This window comes from Sus scrofa, chromosome 4 (assembly GCF_054392235.1).
Source record: "Sus scrofa isolate SSC_HxYL_T2T_F1_AM1 chromosome 4, Sscrofa_HxYL_maternal_Yorkshire_Landrace_v2.0, whole genome shotgun sequence".
In the NCBI taxonomy this organism is placed as follows: Eukaryota; Metazoa; Chordata; class Mammalia; order Artiodactyla; family Suidae; genus Sus; species Sus scrofa.
Window position 1 is genome coordinate 78,743,160 of NC_139386.1, and position 21,624 is coordinate 78,764,783.

The 21,624-nt window shown below is 42.5% G+C and overlaps 1 protein-coding gene across 2 annotated transcripts in view; it reads right to left on the minus strand.

Annotated features, from left to right (window-relative positions):
- Nucleotides 1-220: 220 nt before the first annotated feature.
- The window catches only part of UBXN2B (UBX domain protein 2B), a 32,256-nt gene continuing 10,852 nt past the window's right edge, over nucleotides 221-21,624 (minus strand). The window contains exons 3-8 of one of the 2 annotated variants that reach the window (XR_014843792.1): nucleotides 20,934-21,084; nucleotides 17,752-17,835; nucleotides 16,854-16,963; nucleotides 13,061-13,248; nucleotides 6,440-6,601; nucleotides 221-5,010 (exon numbers count right to left, since the gene is read on the minus strand). Coding sequence is in view for 1 of the 2 variants with exons in the window: in XM_001924982.8 (XP_001925017.1) it covers nucleotides 4,848-5,010; nucleotides 6,440-6,601; nucleotides 13,061-13,198; nucleotides 16,854-16,963; nucleotides 17,752-17,835; nucleotides 20,934-21,084 (808 nt within the window). In the remaining variant the exon portion in view is untranslated. The remainder of the gene's footprint in view (nucleotides 5,011-6,439; nucleotides 6,602-13,060; nucleotides 13,249-16,853; nucleotides 16,964-17,751; nucleotides 17,836-20,933; nucleotides 21,085-21,624) is intronic. The other variant, XM_001924982.8, reaches the window with a different exon arrangement.

The following is a 21,624-nucleotide window of genomic DNA, read 5'->3' on the forward strand; positions in this document are numbered from 1 at the left end:
AAAAGCAAAGTGGGAAAGTTACCAAATAGAGAAACTCCAATGTAGGACCTAATTAACCATGTTCTAGAGCTAGCTGTTAGCTCTGGGCCACATGAGTGATTTATATGTGCTGTACACGCACATACACACCCCTCATACACAGGCACTGGGGCTCCTTTTATAAAATATTTACTTGGAGTTAAAAGACACTTTAAAATTGAACAGAGCCTTTATACAAGTGTTTTATGACACACTGGACACATACCTTTATTGGCATCAGGGACAAAAACTCCGAAGGGGAAAACATGAGGCACTTTCTCAACAACATACATTGTGACAAGGTTTTCAGAGATCCATTGTGATAACAAGTTAAACATTTGCACCTTTATTTTGGTGGAATAAAAACAAAATCAGTCATGGGAAACCAAGATAACACTGCTACAACTCAGTTCCTCCTGCCCATCAAAAAAATGAGCCAGAGCTACTCACGCTTAAAATACTCCAGGAAGCCACTCAAATAAAACCGCAAATTGAGGCCATCTTGAAAAGGATTTTCAATGACTTTCAGGGAAAACATTCTTTATTGGTAAGCAGACACTTAAAACTTTTTACATGTCATGCAAAACAACTGACATCACACATGGTTGTCTGTTCATTGTTAACAATCTTTCCAGAGATGATCATAAATTTTAAAAGTTACAATGACTACAACAGTAAAAAGAATTCAGGAGAATTCTATATGAAGCAAAACCCTCTGCAGAACACGACAAGTGGTTCTTTCCTCTGGATGTTTAATTCTCCCCCCACGGGAACCTATTCTGGAAGACTAGTATGTACAGAAGTGGCAGTTGTTTCTGTATGTGCATCTGTAGGCACTCGTTTAACTGATTAAAAAGAAACTGCAAGAATAAAATGTCAAATAGTCTTCCACAGGGTTTGGTTATTTTTTTTCCTCCATTTTCTTAATCAAAAACAGGGAAATGCCCTTTTGCTTAAAAATGTGCATTTGTTTCAATAGATTATTTCCTTAGGAAAACGATTTTGCTCCTTGAGAATAGTTTTCCCTTGGTCACCTTTCTGCACAAAGACTGGCTTTCGGTGATGTCGTGTGTGTGTTCTATGTTCTCTGGGTCGATTTCAGTTACTGGCGGGCACAGGGCCTCCTCCCGTAAGGAGGAGACTTGGGAACCGCTTCTCTCTCTATCCCGACGCTGACACCGAGGGGGAAACTCTCCGCGTGGTGGCAGCGAGGGCACCGCTTCCAGGGGGGCGCTTCCGGCCGCAGCCGCCACCCCCCCGCCCCACCCGCAGGTAAGTGCAGCTCCCTGAAGCCACCCAAGCCCCTGAGACAGGTGGAGTCCGAAGCTCCTATTGGCACATTCAGGTCAACTGGCAGTGAACAGGCAGGCAGGCGTCTCTGGCCACCGGGAACCGGGTGCCACTGTGACGCATGCCGACAACCGCGGAGGCGGCTTTGGCAACTGGGCTCTGGGCAGCAGGTGGGAGAACCCCGGAGGGCGGCAGAGAGAGCTGAGATTGTCTTGAACACTGTGAGCAGGTACATGGACGGTGACAGCAGCGAGGGTGCTGAGGAGGTGAGGGGCGCACAGAGGACACCGGCGCTGCTGGGAAGAAGGGCAAGGTTACTGAAATGAGGACGTTAAGGGCGCTGCTGGTGAGGGGAGTCAGGAAGGAGCAACACGTGCTGGAAAGTGAAGGCAAAGAGAGTCCCCGCGATATGGTGGCAAAAGCTCCACTGCGCTGTGACTGCAGTGACAGAAAGCACTCAGTCCTGAGGAGAAACTTCAGATATTCAGCAGAAGAGATTTCGGAACAAAGTGTTAACAGGTGCAGCCTGCTTTCTTCTTACAGATTATAGGAGGATGTGAGAGGAAATAGGTAAGTTGAGGGAAGGGCCGTTAAAAAAAGAAACAGGGCGTAATGACTTGGAACTTCTCAGCTTACTTGAAAGACAAAGGCATTAAAACGAAGAGATTCACTGCCCAGAAAGCCTGCTCTAGGGAAGACGGAACAGTGCACTGGATGACCTCTTGCTAGTACCAGAGAAAGATAAAAAAAGGTCACATAAAAGGCTCTTTGAAGAGATTAAGGGTGTTACTCAAAGGCCCCTTCAGCCATCTCAGAAAAAGCCAAAAATGTGAACTGGATTAGCTGGGAAAGTTCTGTGTAGTAGCCTCTAGTTTAATGGAGTGAATCTCTTGTAACATACACAGAAGATCTATATGTTTCTTGAGAAAGTTACACCAGCACACACTGCCATTACACCAAAAGGGACAGCGGTTCTATGAATGAAAAAAGGAGGCTGGGCTGCCCACAATTCCACAGGCAAGAAATAAGCTGAAAAGATTACTCAGCTGTAAACACTGAGTGCCCCCAGCATGGGAAAAAAAGAGGTGACTGAGTGACAGTCTCAAGCCTAGAGGATGCTGCTGTGGGCACAGATACTCCCTGGCTTTGAACCTAATGCAGTGCCTGGTGCAACTTCCCAACTGCTTGACACTGGTGGCTCCTTCTTTTTCATTCCATCTTCTGTTTTTTTGAACAGGAATGTCTGCAACTATTATTCTCTGCCTGTCTTATCATTATATTTGGGAGCAGATAACCGGTTTCCTGGGTTCACAGGGGCCCAGCTGGAGAAACCTTGTCCCAGGAATCATACTCCGATCCTCACTCCTACTTTTGTTTTTTTTTGTTTTTTGTTTTGTCTTTCTGCCTTTTCTAGAGCCGCTCCTGTGGCATATGGAGATTCTCAGGCTAGGGGTGGAATCGGAGCTGTAGCCACTGGCCTACACCAGAGCCACAGCAACGTGGGATCTGAGCCGCGTCTGTGACCTACACCACAGCTCACGGCAACGCTGGATATTTAACCCACTGAAGCAAGGCCAGGGATCGAACCCGCAACCTCATGGTTCCTAGTCGGATTCATTAACCACTGCGCCACGACAGGAACTCCCTCACTCCTACTTGACTGAGATGATTTAAGTGAGTTTTGGGACCTCTGAGCTGGTGAGATGCAGGTTAAGGTTTTGCAATTTAGGTTGATGTTGTAATGGACCAAGGATTCCGAGCACTTGGGGAAGGGGAGATGTTTATGTGGAACGTGAATCTCCAGGCGGGAGTGGACTGTGGTGGATATAGCGCTTCCTCAAGTGTTCACATTCTAATCCCCAAACCTACGAATTTGTTACCCTATGTGGTAGAAGAGACTTTGCTGATGTGATGAGGTTAAGCACTTTGAGATGAGATCACCCTGAATGACCAGGCTAACCAACTGTAACCACTAGGGTCCCTGTAAGAAGAAAGCCAGAGAATAAAAGCCTGTAGTAAAAGATGCTGGGACAGAAGTGGATCCGAGGGATACAGCCGTAAGTGAAGGGGTGCCAGCAGTGTCTCTGAGGTGAAAGAGGCAAAGAACAGACCACCCCTGGTGCCTCCAGAAGAAACCTGTGACATGTCACCTTACATGGCAAAGGGGACTTCAGGGATTTGGGGCTACTATGGACCACATGATGGGGAGATAATCCCAGACTATCCAGTAGAGCCAATCTAATTACATGAGTCCTTAAAAGCAGAGAGCCTTTCCTGGCTGTTGTCAAAGAAATGTGATGAACAGAGAAGAGGGAGAGAGACACAACGTTGCTGGCTGTGAAGACAGAAAAAGGAAGCCACAGGCCAAGGAATGCAGTGGCCTCTAGAACTGTAAGGCAAGGAGACATTTCTCCTCTAGAGCCTCCCCAAAGGAACGCAGCCCTGCTGGCACCTGACTTCAGCTGCTGAGGCCCATCTGAGACGTCTGACCTATGGAAGTATAAGAAACCTGGGCCATTTTAAGCCACTGAATTTGTAGTAACTTGTTACAGCAGCATAAACAACTAACCCGGAGTGGTGACTAAAGATGAAATGGTATCTGGGAAGACGAAAAAGCCTTTCTTTCATTCCTGCTGTAGCCTCCACCATCAGGAAAAACGTGGCTTCAGCACGTAGGCAGACATTCATGCTGGTAATTCTTCAGATCCAGTCTGGCCGACAGGATTTACACTCCTGAATGTCTACACTTGTTTTGCCTCAGAGCAGAATACATTCTGGGTTGAACACTTAGAACAGTGTTTAGTAGAAACAGTGGGTCCTGGACCCTAGACAAATGTGTTGAATGAACAAATGAATGTGATCAAGGTAGGCTCTGAGAGACTGTAACTGCTCTATTTCAAAACAGAGTCTTACACATCTTCTCAAGAACTGCTGGCCTTGATGTCTTTGTTTCTCATTTATGATGGTCATAGTTCTGGAAAATATTTTAAGTCTAAACTGTACTTTTTGGCAAGAGTAAAGTAGCTAAATCAGCAAGTAAAAAGGATGTGTAAATCTTAATAGGAGGAATAACTGTTTGATCAAAGTATTTCAAGATCAGAATAGAGATACTTTTTAGCATTGCACTACAGAAAAATTTTCAAAGTATCAGATCAGAGGATTTCTTAATGGCTGTTAATCAATGCAGCATCAAGAACTTTAGTGCAAATTCACCAAATGCATTTATCAAAATGGGGTTTTGTTAATTTTCTCTGCAAACAAATGCTATTACATTAACTGAGCATGTAACAAATTGGCCTGCCTGAATATTTACAATCTATCAACAGAAGACAGCCCTTGCAACTAAAACCTCAAACATATTTACCTCAAAATCTATTCCTAGTCCAAATTCATCTATGCTAAAGCTAGACGACAGAATAAGAATAAAACCAAAATGCATCTGTATAAATAATAAAAATAATTTTTTACGCTCTAGGTATTTTCCTCACTAATATGGCACATTATTGTTCCTACGTGCTACTGCATGGGCAGGAGCAGTATCATTTTAGTTGCTGGAGTATCACAGTGTTAAGAATATCTGCTTCTTGTAGTGTCAGGCTTTCATCTGTTAGCTCTTTGTTTGGAAATGAAGTCACGAGAATAAAGTCAAGAGTTGCAAATTCGGGACGGGACTGTACAATAAAGTCCCGAACATCCAGGATCCTGAAGAAATAAAACAAAAACAATTTGTGATACAAAACTTTTATTGTCATTTAAGCTTTTAGCTAAAATTAGATAATTAAAAAAAAATCACACAATTATAATCCTTATTTAAATATCTTATAACCTTAATTTCAATGGATACATTTGTCTTAGTTTTGAGATAAAATGTGAGCACAGGGCCCTGCTGCACAGCAGAGGGAACTCTACCCAATATTCTGTGATCACCTATCTGGGAAATAATCCATAATAATCCATACCTGAGAAAGAATGGCTGTGTGTACATGTATAACCGAATCACTGTGTTGTACAGGAGAAATGATCACAACATTGTAAATCAACTATACTTCAGTAAAACTTAAAAAAATGAAAAAAAAATCTGAGGATTAACTTTGGATTGTATCTAACATTTACTTTCACTGTTAAAGGACACAATTTTGAGGTTAATTATGTACTTTAAGATAAATGTCAACAAGGTTATTACACTGAAAGTACTGGGCCTACTTTTTTCAGAGTATAAAATATCTCAGCAGCACATGACCTAGAAAAAGGTAGCTTAGATTGGTCTGTATCAATATGATTCCGTAACTATGAGAAGTGTAAATTAGAAGAATAATTTTTAAAAATCACTTTCACATACACACAGTAACTCAACTAAGATCATAAATGAATCTTAGTGGGACACAAGGAACAAATAAAAATATCTTATTAGCACAACAAATGTACAAATGTTAAAACGACATTTAAAACCATTTATCTGAAGTACTCAATGACAGCACAATTAAACTTTATTTACCCTACAAATTTATGTTATCAAGAAAGTTAACTCCAATCAGAATTATCATATATATATATATATTTTTTTTTTTGGCTTTTTAGGGCCACACCCATGGTACATGGAAGTTCCCAGGGTAGGGGTCAAAATGGAGCTACAGCTGCTGGCCTACACCACAGTCGCAGCAACTTGGGATCCCAGCCATGTCTGCAACCTACACCACAGCTCATGGCAACGCCAGATCCTTAACCCACTGAGTGAGGCCAGAGGTTGAACCCAAAACCTCATGGATAATAGTTGGGTTTGTTTCTGATGGGCCACAGCTGGAACTCCAGAAATATCATAAATTTTTAAAGAAGTCCAAATAAGGTTTCACTATATAGTAAATCAAATCTGACTCAACTTTACATTGTTTTAGCAACAGTGCAAAACTGTAGATTTTAACAATTTTCTTTATTTTTGAGTGGTATCTGGATCTGCATCAGTACTTGGACAGTTTACCGAGGATGTTTAAACACTGAGTGTTACACACAGCTATTACCCTTTAGGAGTTTTTGTCTTGTCAAAAACTTAATTCAAAAGTAAATCTAAAGAGTCTCATATGCTTTCCTACTCAAGCTGCATCCAGGTTTACAGAGCAAGTGACAGCAAGCTTACCTGTGTGTACTATTGAATCTTTGTATCAAGCGGCTCCCGTCGGCTAATCTGATCTGAATTTTTGTCGTTGGCACTGAATCATCAATGAGAACAACTGCACTGAGCAGAGACTTCTCCTCTTCTTCTGGGGAGGACGGCGTGCTGACTATTTCGGGTGTGAGGCTAAGGAAGAAAGAAGGATGAAAGAATGAGAATGGGGACCAGAATCTGTACGGCCCCGCTGACTCCACCCTCATCAGTTACCGGTGTGGATCCTGTGATTCTGATTCAGTTTCTCCAACCTCTTTTGAAAGCCTAACCCTGTGCTCCTTCCTCCTTCATCCCTCTGCACTTTCCTGAGACCGTTCGCAAGAGTCTTCTGTCAGAAACCTGAGCAGCTTGGGGATGACGCCCAGGGACGAGCCCAAGCACGGACGGATGTGGTTTCCAACTCCAGCTCTGGTAACTGGGTGAACTTGAGTAAGTAAATTAATCTCATCGAATCCCAGTTCTATTATTTAGAAAGTGGGGGGAAGTAAAATTATGTTCTATTATAAGTCTATCCAACCAATGAGCCTTAATGTAGTGCTGACAACAGCGTTTCCAGAGGTACCAGCTATTTTTGGACACATCATCAGCACTTAGCTATGAATTTAAACTTAGTTGATGTTATTTAAAAATATCTGATTTCAGTAGTTACTGCTTTTCAAAGGAGAAGTAATTCCTAAGTGTTAGTGAGAAGTGAAATTTAATCTACTGTGATGAGTTTAGAAGGAGCCTTGTGTGACAGGGTATCTGGCCGCTGGGCCGTGATTACTAGTGACCTTGGTGCCTTCTAATGTGAGCAGAATGCTCCGTGGTTGTAAGCAGAAAGTGAACATTAAAAATAGGGGGCTTTTTGATTAAGAAATGAAAATCTATTAAGAGACATTTAGCCAAGTTCTTTATACCCATCAAATCTTAATCCCCTCAGTCATCTGAAGGGATTCTTTGATAGTCTTCATGTTGGCACTCTCTCAAATACTGAGACTTAGAGGGCACCCTATAACTGATGTTCCTTTGAAAAAAATAAGCATAGATTAGTATAAAAGTCCTATGAGCATGTGAGTTTTAGTCTAGTGTAAACCTATCTCATCATGACTCACACCCATCCTAAAAGCTTCTCAGAATATACAGCAAAGTGGGAAAATTAACAGGCACTTGCTGCTAATACTTCTGGCTTCCTTAGCTATTTCCTGGCACTTATTTTAGAACGAATTTCAGAATGTAGATGATAACGATATGAAAAAGGAAAAAATGAGGATCTGCAATCACTGCTCAGGATTAAGGACTTTTCTTCCAAGACTGGAACTGAGGGCTGGAACAGCTGCTCTGCCAAGCTGGTGACTGTGCCAACAGCCCTGGCCTTGCACAGCGAGCGGGTGAAAGCCGAGGGGATGGGAGATGATGAAGGCAGGGGGCCTCTTGGCCCTCCCTTTGCACCCCGGTAACCGGGTCTACACAGTGTTATCATATCACCACCAGCACCGCTTCTGCCGCTGCTGTTATTTCATTTAGAATCTGACGGAGGGAGGCACTGTTGCCCAGCAGGTGACAGCAGGGCTCCAGGGCGCAGCTCCAGGGTTGACTCTGCCCCTCCCCCCAGTCACTTCACTTCTTTGTGCCCAAGTTTCCTCCTCTGTGAGCTTGGACGGCAGCACTGCTGTAAAGGGGAAATGCATCAGGCACACATGGACTAGTGCTCTCACGGAGCTGGCTCTGCCTCCCAGTTAGCCGATAGCACTGGGGCTCTCATCCTAACAATCAGGGAAGGGAAAGTTACTGTCATCGGCCACCGCCAGGTGAGAAAGCTCAGGTTCATTGTGGGTTCTTTCCACGACATAAAGCTGCCTCATATTGCTGTTTGTGTACTCTAATCCTTTCTGTTTAAAATAGATTCTGACCAGGTAAGCTTCTGCTGAAAACATCAAACTAATTACAGGGCGGGGACTCCAGGAAAGAAAAGCTTTCATGTGCTTCTTTGTAAGATGTGTGTATGTCATATGAAACTGCAGGGAATATAACACTGAGGACTGGAATGAACTTTCAAGATAACTTGGGCCAATCACCTCATTTTACAGGGAAGGAAACCTCAGTCACAGAGACAGCCGAAAAGAGAGGCAGTGAACAAGCTGGTTAGTGTTAATTTTTTTTTTTTTTTGTCTTTTGTCTTTTTTTCAGGACTGCACCTGAGGCATATGGAAATTCCCAGGATAGGGGTCCAATTGCAGCTGTTGCCACCAGCCTACACTACAGCCACAGCAACACCGGATCCTTAACCTACTGAGCAAGGCCAGGGATAGAACCTGCAACCTCATGGTTCCTAGTTGGATTCGTTTCCGCTGCGACACGACAACGGGAACTCCTAGTGTTACTTTTTGAAGTTAGTGTCACTTTAAAAAGTTACATTAACTTTAACTTTCAAAGTCATAGCTGCTTGTTACTTCAAATATCTCATCATTCAATTTATCAAGCCGTAGTGACATTTTAAATATACTGTATGTACATTATATTACAGTAAAAAGAAAAATTTTAAAAGAGGAAAGTTAATTGCTACAACAGGCTTTCTAGGCCAAATGGAGGAAAGGATGTAGTTTGGAAGTGGGTTGATTCCCCAGACCTTAAAGGGCAGTGGTGAGGACCGTTTAATAAACTCAGAGGCTAAGAGCAACGTAGTAATAAAGCTAATTCTTGTTAGGCTCTATTTTCTCAGGGAAGCTGCTGGTGGGGGGAGGGTCGGGGGAGGGGACTAAAGGGAGGCGGGGAGCCCTGGGAGCAGTCCTTGGAGAGCAGGAGAGGCCAGCCCCCTGCCGGGCAGACAGCACCGAACCACACAGGCAGACCCAGCCCGGGCTGCACAGAGTAAGCAGGGCTGCGGAACCGCTATGTCGGGAAATGAAGCAAAGGCAGGAAGGAAGGGCCTTTAGACTCTGGAGAAGAGAGGCTGATCAAGGGTCTGGGGACCAAGACAAAGTCACATGTCAGGTGTAGTGGCTGGAAGGGGGAAAATGGCAACTAGAGCCTTTTGGATGCACAATGTGACAGGAGGCAGTGACTGCTCTTAGGCAGGAAATTCCAAACACGATTTTTATCATCACACACCAGCTCAAAAGCCTACTGTGAATGTCCATTTGTTAGTCCTGCCGATAAAGTGACTCTGAGACGTTCTAGCTCTACCTGGTTTGCCAAGCTCATTTTTACTCAGAAACTGTCCTGTTCGACCACCGTGAACCTGCAGTTCTACAGCTGTGACTCGCCTGTTCCTACAACTTTATGTGAGGGTACTGGGTTAAATTTGTATTGCATTAGGATTACCCCATAATAATTTTATACCACAATAAATTTAGTTTCCATCTATGTAAAGTTATACTTGCAATTAGACTGCTAACTACTGAATCATTTCTAATTATCTTTTTTTTTTTTTAAATCTTTTTAGGGCTGCACCTGCAGCATATGGAAGTTCCTAGGCTAGGGGTAGAATCTGAGCTGCAGCTGCAGGCCTACACCATAGCCGCAGATACATGGGATCCAAGCTGTGTCTACAACCTACACCACAGCTCACGGCAATGCAGGATCCTTAACCCACTGAGCGAGGCCAGGGATCGAACCCGCATCCTTATGGATACTAGTCGGATTCTTAACCCACTGAACCACAACGGGAACTTCTGTTCTTTTTGTTTTTTTTAAATCATCTGTCTCTTCAGAAAATAAGTCTGAAACCCATCTGATCCTTAAGCCACTGAGCGAGGCCAGGGATTAAACCTGCATCCTTATGGATCCTATGCTGGGTTCTTAACTCACTGAGTCACAAAGGGAATGCCCTGTATTTTAAAATATTTCTTAATGTGAAGCCTTCTGACATGTCCATGCTATCCTCACTCTCTCAGAATACACGTACTCAACAATTCCACGCTGGGACTCATGGGTTTAACGAGGCTCACACCAGCATGCTGATCTCCTAGTGGAAATTCCCTAAATAACAGAAGCTGAAAATGCTAAGGATTACACTTCCCAGACTCCCCTGCGGCCAGGATCGTGTACATCTACCCTTCCTCCAGCAGGTTCGAGACTGTGAAGTGATGACGTGGCTCTTGGTGCCCAAGGTGCTAGAGGCGCGTGGTTCTCCTAGTGCCATCCTGGTGGGAGGGTCGTTCTGGGCCCTGGCTTCATGGGCACTGAGCAACTGATGGGGACACAGGAGGCCTTCTCTAGAAAGTTCTCCATTGTATTTGCTTCTCCTGACCAAGGGAAGCTTGGTGTGTTAACTCTTCCAGAAATGCTATAAATTGTCCAAGGCTCTGTAAGAAAATTCTTACTATTTAATACAGCAAGTAGATTCTGTTTTCTGTAATCAAAAACCCTGACCTTTATGACTAATGACTAACACAGTATCATCACCACATATCTTTGCCATTCTCATCCCTCATTTTCTTTTCTTTGGTCATTTTCTCTAGTTATCTGCCTTATGAAGAAAAGGCTGGAATTTATATTGCGATCAGATAAAAAAATCCTTTTTGTGAGTGCGGTTGCCAGTTGTAATCACTGGGTCTTCTCAGCTGCCTTCCCTTTAGGCAACCTTCTTCAGTTTCAATTCTAGGTTTGCTATACAGGTGACTCTGGACCAACATGGGTTTGAGCTGGGCAGGTCCACTTATGCGTGGCTTTTCTTCAATAGCAACTGCTATTACAAGATCTAGTATAGAGTACTGCATGATCTTCAGCTGGCCGAATTTGTGGGGAATTGTGGATACAGAGCCAACTATCAGTTATAAGAGAGGATTTGACTGTTCAGAGTCAGTGGCCCTGGTTCCACAGTCTGAGTTGTTCAAGAGTCAACTGTACTTCCACTAAATAAGATACGCACTCTAACATTAATTCTTGGTCACGAATGTAAATATAAAGAATATATATGAAACAGAGATAATTGGGCATTTTACTTGGGTTTTAATTAAAAACTACCACATCAGCAAATATTAAGTCATAAAAGAGAAGTGCTGAAAAATATTAAAAGTATCTGGGTAGGAGTTTCTGGTGGCCTAGTGGTTAGATTTGGCACTTTTATTTATTTATTTATTTTTTGTCTTTTGTCTTCTTAGGGCTACATGCATGGCATGTGGAGGTTCCCAGGCTAGGGCTCTATTCAGAGCTGTTGCTGCTGGCCTTCCCAGAGCCACAGCAATGCGGCATCCGAGCTGAGTCTGCGACCCACAGCACAGTTCATGCAATGCTGGATCATTAACCCACTGAGCAAGACCAGAGATTGAGCCTGCAACCTCATGGATACTACTCGGATTCGTTTCCACTGTGCCATAATGGGAACGCCTAGATTTGGCACTTTTAATCTCCAGTCTGGGAACTGAGATTCCACATCAAGTGGCTGCATGATGCAGCCAAAAAAAAAAAAAAAAAGAAAAGAAAAAAAAAATCTGGGGTCAGAGTTATGAAATCAAAAGGAGGGAAGAAATAGAATGATTCAGGAGAAGCCTGACTGTGTTGGCAGTAAGGAGATGAGAGCGAAAAGTTCCAAGCAGATCTGTCCTAAAAGCCAGGTCAATTCCTGTTACTGTGCGCTCCACACATCTCAGAAGTCAGCCTCTCATCAAAGACGAAGATATAGAAAGGGAGACTTGAGATATAAGACAGGTGAAAGAACGGATACTGAATTCGTTCCTTTGCTGGGAAATGAATGAGGAAAGAGAACCTGTGTGCACAAAGCACCTGAAAAAAACCTGGAGGGGAAGGACTCGCATCGAAAGGACAAAGCGTGTACAAAAGGGACGCTGGAAGTTCAGCCACAGTTCAGCACGCCACCTGCAGTAACGTGTGGACAAAGGGATGGTCACGCTCCACCTGCACACTTTACAAGGTTCAGGAAGAGCCGAGCTGTGGCTGTTACAAGGGAGCCCACTCAGACATTCCACCATGCACGCTGGCTTTGTCTGAATCATGCTTGGCAAAGTCCCGGGGTTCTTTGGAAAATGTCTCAGAGAAAATTCCCTCTTCCTACAATCAGAGAAGTTCTATATCTGTTTCTATAACTTGAAGGAAGAGTTTGGCTGCTTAAAATATACGGCAAATAACCAATTTAAGCACACTGCTTTTGCTTTGGGAGCTCAACAGCTACCTACGGCAGAGGGATGCTTATAGCTGTGACCTAAAGTATCTACGGTTTTCAGCTCATCAACATTTCCCCTCTCTGAGCCCATGAAATCGTAATCAGAAACAGGCGGGATGATGGCTCGGTGGTAAAGAGCACAGGCTCCATAGCCTGAATGCCTGGTGTGACCCCCGCAGGCTGACCACTTACTAGCTCACCCATGGCAAACGACTGCATTACACAAGGAGTAATAAGAGGACCTATGCCGAGGAGCTGTTGTGACGATTAGAGGGTCAATGCAGGCGAACGTGCCTAGAGGGCCAGGAATGTGGTACCTGCTGTCTAAGTATTACCTGCCAACACTATCACCAGATTTGCACATCTAATTCCATCAGCAAGGTCTATACAGTTCGTATTTTAGTTTTTACTTTTAGGTGATTTTGCTTTTCTTTTCAAAGCAAATGCATATTGAACAAGACAAGTGTTTTTCTCAGCTAGGATCTTACCTTCCAAGTTTCTGTCCCTCTCCACTGAAAGCCTTGAACCTCAGCCTGGGCTTAACATACTCCTGATCCTGATGGTCCTCCATATCCAAGTTCACGTGGCCGCCACGGACCAGCCGCTGAAGCTCCAGGGGAATCTCTCTTAAAAAAGGGAAAACCACAAGGAGATCACCTCACGCCTGCCAGAATGGCTGTCATCAAGAGAACAAAATAACAAATGTTGGCGAGGATGTGGAGAAAAGGGAAGCTCCGTACACGGTTGGGGAGAATGTGAACTGGTGCAGCCACTGTGCAGAACAGTGTGGAGGTTCCTCTAAAAACTAAAACTAGAACTACCATCGGACCCAACAATTCCATACCCGGGCATATATCTGAAAAAAGCAAAAACACTAATTTGTAAAGATACATGCACCCCAATGTTCATAGCAGCATTATTTACAACTGCCAAGGTATGGCAGCAACCTGTGTCCATCCACAGAAGAGTGGATAAAGAAGAGGTGATGTTTTAAAACATAGGAAACCTCATAATATTAGACATCAAACTGAGTTCAATATAGTTTATATCCACATGAAAAAATAAAGAAGATGTGGTGTGTGTATATATATATATATAGACATACATACATACACACAACTGAATGCTACTTGGCCATAAAAAACCCAAAATTTTGCCATCTGCAGCAACGTGGATGGACTTGGAGGTCATTATGCTAACTGAAATAAGTCAAAGACAAATACCGTATGATCTGACATGTAGAATCTAAAAAACACAGCAAATTAGTGAATATAACAAAATAAGAAGCAGACTCAGGGAGTTCCCACCGTGGCGCAGCGGAAATGAATCTGAATAGGAACCATGAGGTTGCGGGCTTGATCCCTGACCTTATTTAGTGGGTTAAGGATCTGGCGTTGCCATGAGCTGTGGTGTAGATCACAGATGTGACTTGGATCTGGCGTGGCTGTGGCTGTGGTGCAGGCTGGCAGTTACAGCTCTTATTAGACCCCTAGCCTGGGAACCTCCATAGGCCAGGGGTGCAGCCCTAAAAAGACAAAAAGACCAAAAAAAAGCAGATTCAGAGATCCATTACTAGTGGGGAGCAATATGGGGGTGGCAGAGTAGGAGGTACACACTATTGGGTGTAACCTTTAAAACTGTATTAAAAAATAAGAAAGACTTTTTTAAAAAGGGAAAAAGGTTTTAGTTAACTTTTTAGAAAATAAGTCTATACAGCTGAAACTGCTATAGTTAAGTTATGAGCTTGAAAAGAGCCATTTTTGCTTCATTTACAATTTAAAAATTCCTGTGATGATTGATTAGTTCCCAGAGGTATTTTTTTTTCTTTTTTTACTACTCGATGAATTTATTATATTTATAGTTGTATTTCTTTCTTAGTGCTGCAACAGATTTCTCCTTAGTGACTCTCCACCCTGGGAGTTTTGTTGTCACGGTGAAGCTGCAGTGCTTCTGAGCGTAAGAAAGCCGAACTGCTGGGCAGCAATTTACAGCTAAGTCGGCACTAGAAACCCTGGGAGGACGTGATGGTTGATGTAGATATTTATTGCTAAGTCCCCTGGGGAGTCTAGAAGTTTGCTGGGGTGACTGACTGTCGTGCTACGTGTGAGTACTCCCCTCCTTTGGCGTCAGGACCATGGCAGGGGTTGGGGGTCCCTCTTGCCCAGTGAAGACTTGTCTCGGGTTCCACAGAAACAGAGGGCCACCGCCAGAGTCACATGGATGACAATGATGTTTATAACATCTGAGCCTAAAACCTAAGGCTCAGGCTCCACCCCACATATACGCAAAAATTGTTTTTTCCAGGAACTCATCTGCCATATAAACCCAACACTGAACTTTGTTTTGTTTGGAACCCTACCAAGTCCCTGACCGCGTGTCACTTAAAGTAATTAAGCTGCCATCTTCACACACCCCGTTATGCTGTTTCATGTTTGTCACATTTACATGAGAAGGGCCTGACTGTACACAGGTGCTAACTATTGGACTTCTCTGTTATGTTACCTGGGGTGTCACACCCGGGCGTTTATAAACTGAAGTATGTCTAATTTTATAATAAATAACCTTCCTCACTTCTTCACCATATTCAAGATAAATTTTTTTGGGAAATAAAATGCATAGATAGATTGTATTATCTGTAAAGTCTTCACTGAGGATAGTGAAGGTGGTGTTATATTTGCTATGAAAAGAGGGCAGTGATTACACAGTTGACGACCACTCTCTGATCACGATCACTTTTTCTCAAGGAGTCTTTTCTAAAACTGTCCTTGATCATAATTTGTACCTGAGGCTATGTGTTGGCTCAAAGGAGAGAAACTCTCTTAAGTAGCCCTGAGTCAGGGAACATTAGCCCACAAAGTTTCCCGAGTGTTTGCATTTAATAATAAACTAGTTTTGACCCATATTACAGCACATTCGCCATCGTGTTCTCTTCTCCCACCGTATTGAGGTAAGAGTCAATTTCAACAGGAGTGTTGCTCTTCACTCAGCAGACAAGCGCCTCCCAGTGACTGCAGGTTTCCAGGTCCACAGCACGGACTCCAGCTCTTAGTTCCGTATTTACCACTATCTCAGGACAGCTTCCCACCTTTCTTGAGGGCTTCCAGCCCACTTATACCATTTCTTGCCTTTCTGTGGTATTCTGACATTATCCTTGTAGAATTCAAATTCAAAATCCATTAGTGTTCTAAAATGTCCTTCCCTTAAAGTTCCTTGACCAGCTCAATTCCAACAAGTTTCATCTCCACTCCACTATAGCTGCTCTCCTTGGACAGATTTTATCACTTCGAAAAGCCCCCGCTCAATTCTATAACTCCCTGCTCCAGCCCTTCACTGCTACCTAAAGCTCCCAGTTCATGAACAGCCTAAGGTGTTTAGCTATATTTAAACTTAGGGATGATCACACTGTCAGCTAGTGAGAGCATCATGCAGGAAAGCTTTCATCATCATAGCAGAATCACTGATTCCTTGTCTTTTAGCAGGAAGGGCTGGTGAGTTACGATGTTCTTTCAATGGGTCAGAGCACCGTAAATCTGGTTTACTTTCACAAATTATAACTTTATTTTTTAATTTTTTTCTTTTTGCCTTTTCTAGGGCTGATTCCGCGGCATATGGAGGTTCCCAGGCTAGGGGTCTAATCAGAGCTGTAGCCGCTGGTCTACACCCCAGCCACAGCAACTCGGGATCTGAGCTGCGTCTGCAACCTACATCACAGCTCACGGCAATGCTAGATCTTTAACCCACTGAGCGAGGCCAGGGATTGAACCTGAAACCTCATGGTTCCTAGTCGGATTTGTTGACCACTGAGCCATGACGGGTACTCCACAAATTATAACTTTAAACTAACCTTCTGAAATCTTCTGCCAGCAGTAATGCCACTTGCAAAGGTTTCTAATATAAGTTGCTGAGTTTCAGGTATACATGCAACAAGTCGCCTTGTCAATGGTAAGCAGGACAGTGGCTTAGTGGATGGGCAGCTCCCTGCAAACCAACTCACTAATTTATTACTTTATGTCTGTTCTCCAATTGGAACTATAGTTTCATTGAATTTTGAAAGAGACCAATGTCTACTGCTCCCCCTGCCGAGCTAAGAACTAGTAACCTATAGATAGCAGCATGTCCTTTATATACTGAAAAACACCCCTCCCCCAAGCAAATGCTAACATAATATATTCTAGTACCTCGCTCTTAAAAACCAGTGGAGCATCATTGAACAGTGGTCTGTTTAAAAATTTAACAAGTCCCACCCTCAGTAACAAGTAGAATACAAGTAATACATCTTACCCTCTCTTAACAGACTCCAGAAACTGGGCATTTGTTGGGTCACTGTAAGGTCTCAATTCTCCATCATCTAAACTGAAACCATTGCTCCAGAGTTTCAGCAAAATCTGAACCTTTTGAGCATATGAAAAAAACAAGAATCCATCTGCATTAAACAATTTTAAGTTTCCAAACATGATATTTATGATTTACTTTATTTAAAACATGGAATTATTTGTCCTATTCTTTATTTGGTTAAAATAAAGACATAAATGAAACCATGAGTGTTTGTGTAGCAGATCTGTATTTAGCTTAACAAACTGACAGTGGCTAAAATAGCAAAGGTCCCACCGCTGGGCCCTGGCCTTGAAGTGCAGTTATTCGTGGTTCACTGAGAAGACCAGAGTCACAGGAGTGCCCAGAGGCCACCCCATCCCCTCTCTGTCATCGGTACCCCTGTTCTTCTCTGCGGAAGAGTCTCACTATTCATGTCAGGGAGCGGGACACAACCTCCAGGGACCCTCCCGGGCAAGACCATATGTGTCTAAAATGAAAGGACAACCCCCAAATTTCAACCCCTAAATGACTTTAGGCATTTCTATGTTCATAACTCAGCTAATTCTATATCATGATGGCATGCCATTTTTCATAATCACTATAACATATATGTAAACTTTATTGGACAGTGAATCATACCTCCTTTCAACAAATAGTTATGTATCTCTAAGCGTGAGGCATGACTGAGACACAAAATACAAAATTTGAGAATGAAAACTTACACATTAGTTCTTTTAATCCATGCTTCAAAAAAATAACAGAACAAAAAGATATTATATTTATATTATCTAATTTAAATTTCATAACAAACAGTAGTAACTAGAGGCAAAAATGCACAATTTTTCATTTTCATTACTATACTTACATCTTGCAATTGACTTTCTCCATAGATGTATTCAGATCGCTTACAAAAGGAATTACCCAATCTATATCCTCCACCTGTAAAAGACTAAAACACACAGCAAATGAGCTAGAAATTCACTAAGGCTTATTAAACAAAATGTTATGATAATGTGTGATTTTTTATTTTATTCTCTTTTATTTTATTTTGGTCTTTACCTGTGGCAATATGGAGGTTCCCGGGCTAGCGGTCAAATCGGAGCTATAGTTGCAGGCTTACACCATAGCCACAGCCACAGCCATGCCAGCTCCAAGCAGCTTCTGTGACCTACACCACAGCTCACGGCAACGCCAGATCCTTAACCCACTGAGCGAGGCCAGGGAGCGAACATGCATCTTCATGGATATTAGTTGGGTTCGTTTCCACTGAGCCACGATGGGAACTCCTGTGATATATATTTTAAAGCTAGATCAACTGTAATTATCCAGACTAGTTTACACTTTCCAGGACATTTTTCTATTAAAATAAAAGTCTTATGTTACAGAGAAGTATACTCTAGTAGGAAATCATGTTTCTTCCCATAAAAACATTAGTGACTCAGCAGCTGAAATAGCCCAGGCCAACCTTAAACAAGAAATGCATTTATACAATGAAATAATATTTTCAAGTAGAAACAGACTTTAAAAACCCACCATTATTGGAGTTCCTGTCATGGCACAGCGGAAATGCATCCGACTAGGAACCATGAGGTTGCAGGTTCTATCCCTGGCCTTGCTCAGTGGGTTAAGGATCCGGCATTGCTGTGAGCTGTGGTGCAGATTGCAGACGTGGCTCGGATCCTGCGTTGCTGTGGCTCTGGCCTAGGCCGGCGGCTACAGCTCCAATTAGACCCCTAGCCTGGGAACCTCCATATGCCGCTAGTGCAGCCCTTAAAAATACAAAAGACAAAACAACAACAACAACAAAAAAACCCCACCTTTATTATTTTACGTCATAGTAAAAATTATAATTCTTGAATCATATTTCACAAAATAGGAGTTTCATAGAGAAAAGAAGAATTTTTATGAGTATAAATTACCCTGAAGAAGAGACCTATGCTTATTTTATAAGCTGCTTTGATTCAACTGTTACAAATCCACTAGATTGAATTTTTTGTTTTGTTATACTAATCACAAGCGCTTCTGTTTTTCAGGTAAGACAGTATATGAGTTAAAAATGCCACTCATTTTAATCACCACTGATACCATAAATGAGCTTTTAATTACTACACTGCTTTGATGAGGTAACTCAGTTTGGGAAACAATAATTATAAGAATATATGACAACTGTACACAAAAAGACACCTGGAATCTTCTTCAATATATACCAGTACTATGCCAGTTAACGTAGTCATAAAAGCTGCATAAAAGCTTTATAGGAAGTTAAGAAGGCAGAGACAAGTCGATGGAGAAAGGAGAGGCTTTTCAACACATGGGATGAAGTAAATGGCCATCAATAAGGAGAACAGTGACTCTCATGTAAATCTCATGGAAAATTAATGCAAAATGAATCATAAGTTTAAATGTAAAATGTAAAAGTAGAAACATTTTCTAGACAACATGAAAGAAAATACACAGTTAGGTGAAGAGTTCTTAGACAAGACACCAACAGCATAATCCATACAAGAAACAAAATGTTTGCAAACTGTCTATCTGACAGCTCACACCTATTAAAATATAAAGAACTCTCGGAGTTTCCGCTGTGGCTCATCGGGTTAAGAACCTGACTAGTATCCATGGGGATGTGGGTTCAATTCCTGGCCTCACTCAGTGGATTAAAGAATCAGGTGCTGCTGTAAGCTGCCGTGTAGGGCACAGATGTGGCTCGGATTTGGTGTTGCCGTGGCTGTGGTATAGGCCGGTGGCTATGGCTTCAATTCGACCTCTGGCCTGGGAACCTCCATATGCTGCGGGTGTGGCCCTAAAAAATATATGTGTGTGTATGTGTGTGTGTGTGTGTGTGTATCTAAAGAACCCTTAAAAATCAACAGCAACAAAAAAACAATCAAAAAAATCCAATTAGAAAATGGGCCGGGGTCAGTTTACTAGAGAGGATAAGAAAGATAATAGCAAATAAACACTTTAAAAAAGATACTCAATATCACTAGCCATTAGGAAAACACAAATTACCATGATTAGCCATTAAGGAAAAATACAAATCAAAACCACAGCGAGTTATCACTACCCACCTGTCAAAATGGCTAAAATTAAAAACAGTGATAGTACCAATGCTGGCAAGGATGCAGAGAAACTGGATCTCTCATGCATGATGGAAAACAGTTTGGCAGTTTCTTAAAAAACTAAACACATACATACATACCATATGACCCAGCGACTGCACTCCTGTGCTTTTATCCCAAAGGAATAAAAACTAATTTCTACACACAAACATGAGTGCTCACAGTAGCTATATTTCTAATAGCCAAAAACTGGAAAACGCCCAAGCTGTTCCTCAGTAAGTAAACAGTTAACAGATGGCGGTACATCTACCCCATGAGTGCTACATGGCACTGAAAAACAACCATCTTCTCACATACTCCGTAGCTCTGATGGTTCTCAAGGGCACCAGGCAGAGTGCAAAAAGCTACTCCCCAAAGGTCACAAACTAAATGATTCCATTTGAGAAACACTCACAGTATCACAAAATTACAGAGATGGGGACATCAGTGCGGCCAGGGGTTAGAGCCTTGGGGGGCCAGGTGCAGATATGACTACAAAGGGGGACAGCAAGAGGGAGACCTTTGTGATGACAGAACAGCACCCAGACTGAGTCGGTAATTACACATGTGATACAAGGACACGGAGCTACATACATGCCCTGTTCCAGTGTCAAACTGCTGCCTCTGCTCCTCAGCCCTAATCATGCTAGATGTAAGAACCATGGGGGCAAAGGGGGTGAAAGTACACAGGACCTCTCAGCATTCTTTTTGCAAATTCCTGTGAATCTATAGTTACTTCCAAATAAAAAGGTAAACAGAGAAGTTTCATAGAAATGTAAGAAACTGCCTCAACTTTCAACCGTTAATAGAAAGATTATAGGCTTATAAAAATAATGCAAATATCTGAAACAGAAATGTACAGTTAGAAAAACGACATTTGCAAATAACAAAAATCTACAGGAGAACAAATGTATAAGCAGCATATTTCGTTTTAAGATTCAGTGCTTACCTTAGATTTGTCATCACCTGAAGCTCTTGTGGCTTCATTCAGAGGGACGGCCCCATGTTCTCTTGCCTCTTTGAAGAGTTCATTCACAATTTTCCCAGTTGAAGGGCGAACTATATGTAATCCGCTGTATCCATGTTCACTTGAATAGAACCTTTAAACATCGCAGCTCATGAATAAAAACAGAATGCAAACATACACCACTATAAAACAAAAAGCTGTACAGTCTTAGGAAGTGACTTTTATTGAAAAAGAGCCATTTCTATGACCTCTGTGGAAATATCTAATTTTGAAAATGAGGTTAAGGAATTAAGTGGTAAACAGTTCATTTACTTTCTTGCAGAGTTTGCAGAGATTCTGGTAGTGACCTGCCTGAGAACTGGCGTTTCTCCCTCCCTCACCCTCATCTCCTTTACAGCTCAATGGGGAAGGGCGGGGGAGGTGCTGACAACCAGCAGCTAAGTCCCTTCCAGGAGGAATCCAAATCCAGGATGACCTGGTTAGTGAGGAGACTTCTAGATTTAGACAGTGGTAACATCTAAATCTAGACCACAGGGCTACACAGGAAGTTTACTCCTCAGAGAGTTTCGAGTGAAAAATTAACTCCTACCCTATGTTAAAGGTAAATAATTTAGACCACAATTTTTTCAGTGTATTAACTATGTAATGAATAATTTCTCCTCTCTTTTCTATA